General features: G+C 48.3%; 2 protein-coding genes across 2 annotated transcripts; both read left to right on the forward strand.

Annotated features, from left to right (window-relative positions):
• Positions 1-2,027: 2,027 nt before the first annotated feature.
• On the forward strand, positions 2,028-2,723 carry LOC149815900 (uncharacterized). The gene has a single exon (XM_089990645.1). The coding sequence runs from the start codon at positions 2,028-2,030 to the stop codon at positions 2,721-2,723; it is 696 nt and encodes a 231-aa protein (XP_089846771.1).
• A 6,691-nt stretch (positions 2,724-9,414) lies between these two features.
• On the forward strand, positions 9,415-9,903 carry LOC149815901 (VQ motif-containing protein 25-like). The gene has a single exon (XM_089990646.1). It carries the CDS (start codon positions 9,415-9,417, stop codon positions 9,901-9,903), a length of 489 nt encoding a protein of 162 aa, XP_089846772.1.
• The last annotated feature ends 1,025 nt before the right edge of the window (positions 9,904-10,928 follow it).

The following is a 10,928-nucleotide window of genomic DNA, read 5'->3' on the forward strand; positions in this document are numbered from 1 at the left end:
CCCCGGATCTGCCTTCCTCAATGGCGGCAACAACAGGTCAAGGCGTGGGATGCCTGCCTGTCTCAGCACTCCCTTCCACCTTCGCCAGTGGCGCGCCAGCCTGCGCAGCGCGACACTCCACCCCTCCATCCGCAAGGCCCTCGACGCGCCTTGCCTCTTGCCTGCAGCTCCCCTCGCGCGCCCTTACCAATGAGTTTTCCCCCATTGCGCACCACCAGGACGCCCTCCCGACGCACGACCTTTCCTGTCACTACGCGCAACCCTCTGCACGATCGCTCGCTCTTGGCCTTAGTGGCACGCACTGGCCCCGCCTTCACCGCACGCGCCTTCCGCGTGCCTAACGAGTTCCAAGCGGAGAACATCCCCAGCATCGTGCATCGCACGTAGCGCGCGCGACGGATCCCGCTGCCGAGAAACCTCCCTTTGCCCGTGCATCGTCGCCTTCGCTGAGCCGAACTCTGCGCGCATTCCCGCTACCGCGGTGTGCCCCTCCGCGAGCAACCATTGCACGCATGGGTTTTCCCCCAGTGCCTAGGGGCCGGCGTTCTAAAGCACACTCCCTCCAACAGTTGCGCCAGTTCGGACTTGAACTGGTGCACGCCAGTGTATTAGCTGCCTTCCTCACCGAGCCATAGGAGGGCGAAAATTTTCAGGGCCCCGAACAGCAGGAGCTATCAACCTGGTATCAGAGCGAACTGCAGATGGACATCCCCGAGTCTTCCCACGATCGTGAACGTCAAGATGATTCCTATCGCCACAGCATGCAAGCTCGGGCAGTGGCCGAGCAAACCCAGATCGACATGGCAAGGGACCGCCAGGAAATGGCGGAGCATCTCAGGCTTCTTCAACGTGCTATTGCGACCCTGACAGAGCGCATGGATACAATGAGTGCCTCCATGCATGTCAGACAGGGCACGGGTGGTCTTGACACCAACCCGCAGCACCCCAATGACGCGGCAGGCCTAGGTGCACCAGGTTTTGGTGCAGCAGGCCTGGGCGCATCAGGTTTTGGTGCAGCAGGCCTAGGCACATCAGGTTTTGTTGCAGCAGGTCACGACACAACAGGCCCTGGTACAATAGGCCCAGGCGCAGCAGTCCCAGGGGTAGCTGATCAATTCAGTATGGACGAAGCAGCATGCTCTTTTCTTGGTGAACCACCAAGGCACGCCGCTGCAGGGAACTTTTACGACTATAAACCAAGGCTTAGCCGCAAGGTGAGATTCGAGATACCCCCATTTTCCAGAGAAAATGTGCGTGAGTGGATGTACAAAACAACTCATTTCTTCACCTGCCACGACATACCACATGATGCCAAGGTAGATGAGGCAGTGGCCCGCCTCGATGGCAGCGCCCTTAGATGGTACCAATGGGTCGTTACGGTGCGAGGCAAGCCTACGTGGGATCAATTTGTGACTGGGGTGATGGAACGCTTCGGACCTACCACCCTAGTCAACTACCACGTAGACCTAAAAAACTTAAGACAAAAAGGCAGCCTCGAAGACTACAAAAAAGAATTTGAGGAGCTTTGCACGTTGCTCCTGCATGTAGATCAAGAGACCTTGTTGGGCTCATATACGGGCGGATTACGTGAGGAGCTGAGAATCGAAGTTTTGGCAGCCAATGTAAGATCCCCCGAGGAGGCTTACAAGGTTGCCCGATTGCACGATGAAAAACAGAAAAGATTATGGGCTGCCAAAAAGCCGCATCGCTTAGCCCGTCGCGCATGCAAAGAGGAAGTCAAGCAAACTGAACCCACGATTTGCAAGGGGCACCTCCCCCTCCACGCCAAAAGTAGAATTCATTACGCGAACCCAAAGGGAAGACAAAATTAAGCAAGGGCTTTGTTTTAACTGTAATGAAAAATGGTCCAAAGACCACCAATGCAAAAAATTCCACGTGTACCAAGTGAGAGATGATAGCGGAGACAAAGCGAGTAGCTCCGCTGACTCAGAAGAGGAAGAGGCAAATGAAAATGAGGAGGATTCTACGCATGGAACGCTCTCTCGGGGGCACCAAGTCCCCAAAGCATGAGGATACGGGGAAAGGTTGGCACGCATGACTTGGATGTCTTGATAGACACCGGAAGCACCCACAACTTCATTCACGAGAGCCTTGTGCTAGCCTTGGGATGCAAATTCAAAGAACACCCCGCGTTCGATGTTATGGTAGGGGACGACTCCCATCTCAAATGTAGAGAAGTATTCGATGATATTCCCCTACGGCTTCAAGAGAGTGGATTTGAGGTAGATCTTTACGTAATTCCCATGAAAGGAGCCGATGTTGTCCTTGGGATGCAATGGCTGAAGGGCTTAGGGCAGGTTGTGTGGGATTTTTTCTCCATGGAAATGAAGTTTCAAAATGAAGGAAGGGAGGTCAAGCTTGCGGGGGTCAAGGCCCCCACAGCCACTGCTATCGAATCCACCGCAACACTTAAACTATTGCGGGATAGCCATACAACATACCTCCTCACAGCCCAATCCGTGGACCCTAGCCAAGAGAAGACCCCCCAAGCGGTCTCTCCAGAGTTAGCTCAAGTGCTGGAAGAATTCACAGATGTGTTTAAAGAACCATGCGGTCTGCCCCCCACTAGGTCCCAGGATCATCGTATTCCTCTAAAGGTTGGGAGTGGGCCCGTATCAGTGAGACCTTACCCGTATGCCCATTCCCAAAAAGGTGAAATAGAGAGACTTGTGCAAGAAATGGTCGATCAAGGGATCATCTAACCTAGCACAAGCCCCTATTCACCCCCAGTTCTATTAGTAAAAAAGAAGGATGGGGGATGGCGATTCTGCGTGGACTATCGAGCCTTGAATGACACCACCATAAAAGATAAATTCTCGATCCCCGTTATTAAGGAACTACTCGACGAGCTCCATGGCACTAGTTACTTCACGAAGTTGGACTTAAAGCCCGGCTATCATCAAGTGCGCATGAGCGAAGAAGACGTCCCCAAGACGGCTTTTCACACCCATGAAGGGCACTACGAATTCTTGGTCATGCCGTTTGGGCTAACCAACGCCCCTGCTACCTTCCAAGGCATCATGAATGATATTTTCTATGGCGCACTACGGAGATATGTGCTTGTGTTCTTTGATGACATTCTTGTCTACAGTAAGTCATGGGGAGAACACTTGAGACATGTTAGGGAGGTGTTGGACACATTGAGAAGCCACCGTTTGCATGCAAAAATGTCTAAATGTCTTTTTGGCCAGCGCAAGGTTAGCTACTTGGGCCACATTGTGACTGGCCACGAGATTCAAGTCGACCCGGATAAGATTCAAGCCATGATAGATTGGCCCCTACCCCATACCATTCGGGGACTCTGTGGCTTCCTGAGCCTCACCGGCTATTATAGGCGGTTTGTGAGAGGCTATGGGCACCTAGCCCAACCGCTCACCAGCCTCCTCAAAAAGGATAGTTTTCAATGGGTGAGCAGAAGCACAGAGGCTTTTGAGAAGCTAAAGGTGGCCATGACACAAGCCCCGGTCCTAGCAGTTCCCGATTTTTTCAAACAATTTGTAGTAGAAATTGACGCTTGCGATTCAGGAGTGGGGGCGGTCCTAACCCAAGAGGGCCATCCCATAGCATTCATGAGCAAATTCATGCCCAATCGTAGCAAGGCACTCTCTACTTACGACAAGAAAATGCTGGCCATCGTGTTGGCCATCGATAAATGGAGGCCCTACCTCCTTGGAAGAAAATTTCTTGTGCGTACGGACCATCGAAGCTTGAAATTTCTATTGGGGCAAAGAATCACCACCTCGAACCAACAAAAATGGATAGCCAAGGTCTTGGGGTATGACTTTGATATCGAGTACAAAAAGGGGCTCGAAAACAAGGCGGCCGATGCCCTTTCAAGAAAATTTGAAGACTCACATGCAATGCACACACTCACCACTTTTACATATGATGTAAGAAGCAAAATATGTGAATCTCAAGAGAAGGATAGTGAAACACAACAAAAAATTCAAGAGATCCGCAAGGACCCCAGGCTCACCCCCACTTCCAAGAGAAAGGGGGCGTTCTTTACCACAAGGGAATGATCTACCTCCCAAGTGGTGATGAACTCACCAAAGATCTCATTAAAGAGTGCCACAACACTCTTCAAGCGGGCCATGGGGGTGTTTCTAAGACATATCAAAAGCTCAAAAAACTATTTTTTTGGAAATGGATGAAAAAAGATGTGAAAACCTATGTGAAAGAGTGCCCTACTTGTCAAGCTAACAAGTATGAGAGGATCAAGCCCCCAGGGCTGCTTCAACCTCTACCTATTCTGGAGGGGGCATGGCAAGATATTTCAATGGACTTCATTGAGAACCTACCGCGTTCTGGAAAGAAAGAATCCATTTTTGTCATAGTGGATAGGTTCACCAAATATGCCCACTTCGTGGCCCTCCCAAAAGACTATACTACTCACAAAGTGTTGGACGCATTTTTAGAGAATGTGGTGAAATTGCATGGTCTGCCCAAAAGCATTGTGAGCGATCGAGACTCACTCTTTTTAAATCAATTGTGGGAGGAATACTTTCAACGAAGTGGAACTCGACTCCGATTCAGCACTTTCAACCATCCCCAAACGGATGGGCAAACAGAAGAGGTAAACCGGATTCTTGCATCCTACTTAAGGTGTTTTACCAGTGATCGACCCACTCAGTGGGCTGCCTATCTTCTTTGGGCAGAATTTGCGTACAATACGAGCTTTCAGTCCTCCATCGGCCTCACCCCATTCGAAGCCTTGTATGGGTACCCCCCGTCTTCCATCATCTCCTATGAACATGGGAGGGCCGATTCGTTGGACGTAGATCGAGAGCTGCGAAACCGTGATGAAGTGAGAGCCATCCTCAAGGCCAACATCGCTCAAGCGCAACAACGAATGAAGCGAATCTATGACAAAGGGCGGTTAGATCGAAACTTCAAAGAAGGCGATTGGGTGTGGCTTAAACGAGCTTAGCGAGGGCAAAAGTCTCTCTTCGGACAACCCTACACCAAACTACTTCCAAGATACTATGGGCCGTTTCGGATTGAGAAAAAGGTTGGCAAGGTGGCCTATCTTCTTGATTTACCCCAAGAGGTTAAGATACACCCCGTGTTCCATGTTTCAAGGCTCAAACCATTCTATGGGATGCCGCCAGCAACAATTGAAATTCCGCAAGATGATGACGCTCCTCTTCCCACAAAGATCTTGAAGACTAAGAGGTTAAGACGTGGAGGAAGGCGCTTGGTAAAAAAGCACCTGGTAGAAATGGAAAACGGAGGTACAAAGACTGCTAGTTGGAAGTGGGAGAGTGAACTTCGGAAGGACTACCCGGGGTTCTTGGCTTGAGGGCAAGCAATTCAGAAGCATGGTGGGACTTGATACGATCCCACTAGGAGGACCGCACCAACTGGGTGCATAGGAGGACCGCACCAACTGGGAGCATAGGCCAAGTTGTGCGCATTGTAGGGGTGGCGTGTGCAGAAAGCCGTGCAGGAGGCAGGGCGCAGGCAGTGTGCTGTTACAGGGTGGCGTGTGCAGGTAGCTGCGCAGGAGACTAGGCGCTGGCAAGAGGCCAGCGCAGGTTCTGGCAAGAGGGTCAGTCTCAGCAGCCCCTGCGGTAGGTGCGCCGCAGGGGCCTTTTGTGGCAAGTCTCAGCAGCCCCTATGGCAGGTGCGCCGCAGGGGCCTTTTGTGGCAAGGCTCAGCAGGCGCCCATTACAGAGCACCTCGGGACTGACCCCTGCACACTGTGTAGGGGTCTTGTTTGTTTCAGAGAGCCGTTGGGGGCTCTTCTTTTTGGTTTTGGGCGCCCCAGCCATGGGGGCCCATTTTTGTAATGGCTATAAGCCTTCCCTGTTGCGGAGTAGAAGTCATGGAATTTTGGAACTGATGCACCTTCGAGTTGCCTTTTCTCTTCCTTATTCCCTCACGCTCCTGCAGGCGCAAGCTCAGAGCCGGACTCACACAGTGAGTAGCTGAAGGGCGTGGCTCTCCCATCAGCCGGCCGACAGTCGCGTGGTTCTCGACGTCAGATTTCTGGGACTCGCTCAGCGAGTAGCCAAGGGGACGTGGTTCTTCCCCCTGGCCGGCCGAGGTCACGTGGAACACAACCCCGGATCTGCCTTCCTCAGCGGCGGCAACAGCAGGTCAAGGCGTGGGACGCCTGCCTGTCTCAGCACTCCCTTCCACCTTCGCCAGTGGCGCGCCAGCCTGCGCAGTGCGACACTCCACCCCTCTATCCGCAAGGCCCTCGGCGCGCCTTGCCTCTCGCCCGCAGCTCCCCTCACGCGCCCTTACCAAGGAGTTTTCCCCCATTGCGCACCACCAGGACGCCCTCTCGACGCACGACCTTCCCAGTCACTATGCGCAACCCTCCGCACGACCGCTCGCTCTCAGCCTTAGTGGCACGCACCGGCCCTGCCTTCACCGCACGCGCCTTCCGCGTGCCTAACGAGTTCCAAGCGGAGAACCTCCCCAGCATCGCGCACCGCACGCAGCGCGCGCGGCGGATCCCGCTGCCGAGAAACCTCCCTTCGCCCGCGCATCGTCGCCTTCGCTGAGCCGAACTCCGCGCGCATTCCCGCTACCGCGGTGTGCCCCTCCGCGAGCAACCATTGCGCGCAGGGGTTTTCCCCCAGTGCCTAGGGGTCGGCGTTCTGAAGCGCGCCCCCTCCAGCAGTTGCGCCACTTCGGACTTGAACTGGTGCACGCCAGTGTATCAGCTGCCTTCCCCACCGAGCCACAGGAGGGCGAAAATTTTCAGGGCCCCGAACAGCAGGAGCTATCAATAGTGACCCCGGAATGGCGAATCTAAATCTGACGCAACAAGAAGGGGTTGCTCTGATCCGAAGGAGGGTGTGGCGATGTCTGATGGAGTCCGCGGTGATCCGAATGAAGTGCGGACACATCACATGGCATGCCCATGCAAAGCAACACGGGTGAGTATTGTGCACTGTGTAATGCATTTGGCGCAATGGGTGCACACCCGCATGACATACGTGGGCATGTGCAAATGTATTGCGCATCACGCGCAACGGTTGTGTGCCCACACGTTGCGTGCGGGCGTTGAATGCCATATGCGGATGCATGCGCCGTAGCAGCCACACGCTTGTGCATTTTTTGCGTGAGAAGCCATGAAAGAGGTGTAAGCTCTGGAACCAAAGTCCTGTACTCTTGAAAGGTGAATAAAAGGAAAAAGGGGTTTTGGGGCCTAAATTCTTTGTGTGGTAAGCGTCGGTGCATGTGTGAGAGGTTGACTAGTGTGAGAACTCTAGACCACATGGGGAAGATCTAGAAAAGAAAAAGTTTTCTCGTCTCTGCTATCAACATTAATATAAAGGTTTAACTTATCATTGGTAAGGAACCCCTTAATTGGAACTCATAGATGGAGGTTGTCTTGACTAAATCTGATACCATGGATGTGTTCAATATGGTCAAAATAGTAGCCATCGACTCTTGTATTGTATTTTTTTCATGTAAAAATATTGTTAGGATTAAAATTTTGGTATATTATAGACGGGCCATTGATCTTTCAACCACTATAAAATCTTACATACACGTTGGAATAACATGGTCTAAACCCTGATTTCAAGTAGCCCAAATATATCACATATGGTCGGCCAAATGTGTAAAAAATATATATTTTTAAAATATTACAGTTTTTAGTTAGGGGTTCCTTATGTAAGATGGTAGCAAATGTAACTTTATATATATATATATATATATATTGTCATATGGTTTATTAATAGCTTGAAAACAATAAATAATGGCATACATGTCAGATGAAGCTGTAAAGCAAAAATATTAGAATAAACCAAGTTGGTAAGAAATGAGGGGTTGGTTGTTTACATGTTAGGTTATAATTATATTAGTATGAGAACAACACTACCTTTCTATAATGAATCAAGCTAGGAAAAGTGGCAAACCATAGGCTTATCATCAACTCATGATGAAATGCAACGCAACCTTTAAAATATTGACCTTATTGACTCCAAATTTCTTCCTTTTAAATCATGAGTAAATGTTTGCTGTTTAAACAAAAACAAAAAATGTTAAGAAAAAATACAGTGAAATGTTCCATTATATATGGACCATCGCTCGTGGTTAACAAGCCCCACTTGATTCCGTCGCAATATGCCAACTGTAATTTCTTTTTCCCTTTTTCTTTACTAGTCCCAATCACAGTGATAAACATCTGAGATATTTTGAGACTATTGTGAAAAGGCCATATTTTTTGCCATTTAAACGGTTAAAATATTGTGATATTTTCAATATGTCCTAATAACATTGTTTTAATAAAAATATCATAATTTCTTCGTGATATTTACTTTTTAATGGCTATTTCATGAAAAAATAAGCTTTTAATTTTTATGTATTTATATTTTTTATAGCATAGTTTTGTTTTTATATTATTAATCGATTTATTTTGCCACAATTTTAAAGAATAAAAACATGAGAACATAAACGATTTCAATTTCTCAAGATTTTTTTCGCTTTCGGATAATAAAGTTTTGTCTCTATGGTCCCAATTGCACTTGTTTCACCATAAAACTACCAAAAGCAGGCAGCGTCTTTATGTTTTGATCTTTGTTTTTTAGTTAGAATTTGGCAGCGTGGAAATTTAAAGATTCGAACCAACAGGTGTTTTGCAAAGGTGACTCCATCCCCTCCGTTGGTTGGAAGGCCAGACCGAGGGCGTCGTACAACGAGCCATGCGGCGAATCCTGGAAGGAGGAGGGGTGAGACATTTGCCTGCAGGCACAAGTCTCGTGCCCACTCGCTTATGCAATCATATCCCCCAGAATCACACCCACCCACGTGCAGAATCCGTCGGTTTCTCGCCGGAAAACGTCAGAACTCGCCCCCAAATAACTGACTACCTACGTTTAATTACCATCGAGTGATTCTCAAATAATACAAAATATCTAGAAGCCATACCAAAATGAAAATATGAGGATCTTAATCGATATAGTAGGTGAACAGTTTAATAATTACTGTAACCAAATTAAATTGATCATGTTGGTATTGTAAACGAAAAGAATGCACTGCCTCAATTAATCAATAATAGTACTTCTACCAAATGCCAACTTTCATGGCAGCGGTCAACTCTATGTGCTAATAATCTGTTAACTCTATCATCAGTTGAAGTGTTAATAGTGAAATAGTGGTGATTCCATGATTCTAATATAATCATCAGACAACTAATCTGAAATATAAGTAAACGGATAAAAATTTGAGGCATCAATTTTTGGCTCTTTTGAAATCGAGCCAAATACATCGACACATCTTCCTCCCTCTTCTTGTCAGACTCCCCGCCCTCTTCATTCACGCCTTGTCTTGCCTCTATATGTTATCATAGCCTTCTTTTGATTTCTTCCATTCAGCACCTCTCTCTCTCTCTCTCTCTCTCTCTCTCTCTCTCTCTCTCTCGTAGACAACATGGAAGGTGATCTGAACTACAGGCGGGTGCCCGATTCCAGAAAGTCATGCACCATGCTTGGTACATGCAAAAACTCGCATACAATCACAAAACTAAGACATGGAGGGCTCCCTAAGTTTCCATCCCCAACAGTCAGAATCATTCACGTATTTGCACCAGAGATCATCAAAACAGACGCTGCCAATTTCCGGGAACTGGTTCAGAAACTCACCGGGAAACCGGCCGGGAATCCGACAACCCGTAAAGCCACAAGGAAGCTGCAACATTGTGTTCGACCCGAGTCTTCATCATCATCATCGTCATCAACAGCAGCAGTGACTCGTGTTGCAGACATCAAGGACGAAGGGAAGGCGGCATGGGAACCTGCTAATTCGAGCTTCTTGAGTGGCCTTGGTGATATAGACAGCATTCTAGCCGGTCTCATGCACACGGGTTCTTCTGATGGTTCGCAATCTCAAATGCTTCCATTAGACACTAACCATCATTAAGCGGCTCATAACACACAAAGTTATGCAGGGAAAAGTTTGGCTCCCATGGGGTTTTTCATCTCTATTAGTGTCCATAGAATCAATAGGTTTGCTAACAATATTTGATAGTGGTGTTTCTGCATGCATCTCTGTTTGAAGCTGGTTATATGTGCACCACCCGAACAGGCAGAACACACAACACCCTCTCATCTCTGTTAGTAGGAAAGATGGCTTGCTTTTGTTTGTCTGTCTCCGTTGATTTGACAGTTGATTGGAGTTGTTTTATTCATGAAAAATGATACAAGTAGCACTCTCTCTCTCCTTTTCTCGGTCCGCTTCTAACTACCCTTACATGGGCAATCTTTATTATCGTAGTAGCAAAGCGTGGCATGGTTTTTTGCTGATCGTTGTAACTTGAACACTACAGGAAGTTTGATATAGGCTGAAGCAGCAGGTGGCAAATGGGGGCAACCAGTCCAGGGGTTACAACTGCTTGGTGGTAGAACAAAATTATGGCAAGAGCATCAATCTCTTCCGAGGTTCACCACTTTAACTGACTTTTCCCCTCTATAAATATAAAAAAAGGGAAAATTCTGCACACGAATTTGAGGCCATCATGTGAAGAAACAATTCAGATTCATTAGCTAGTCACATTTACACTACTGTTACTCCAAAGTTTTTTTTACCAGATACAAAGCATAAGCAACCGTGGACATCTATGACGTGACGCGTGTACCGGATGTGGAAACTAAAGACCAGGTCCACACGACGTAGAGAGTCCAAACACACACAAGGGACTACACAACTTTTACGTGGTTGGATCAATGTAACCTCCATCCACGGGGTTCTCTCTCTCCAGATGATGATAAGAGGAGAGAGGTTTCCTTGTTTAATATACGGTTACATGAGTATGAATCCATGTACAAGCTTTATCTTGAGAGCATATAGACGAGGATAGGACTCTAAAATTAACCACATTTCCATTAGAATTACAATGATAAGATTGCGTCTGATCAGGAGTCCCGGTCCCACTGGACGACTTCACC

Source organism: Nuphar pumila, chromosome 15 (assembly GCF_984573655.1).
Source record: "Nuphar pumila chromosome 15, dmNupPumi1.hap1.1, whole genome shotgun sequence".
NCBI lineage: Eukaryota > Viridiplantae > Streptophyta > Magnoliopsida > Nymphaeales > Nymphaeaceae > Nuphar > Nuphar pumila.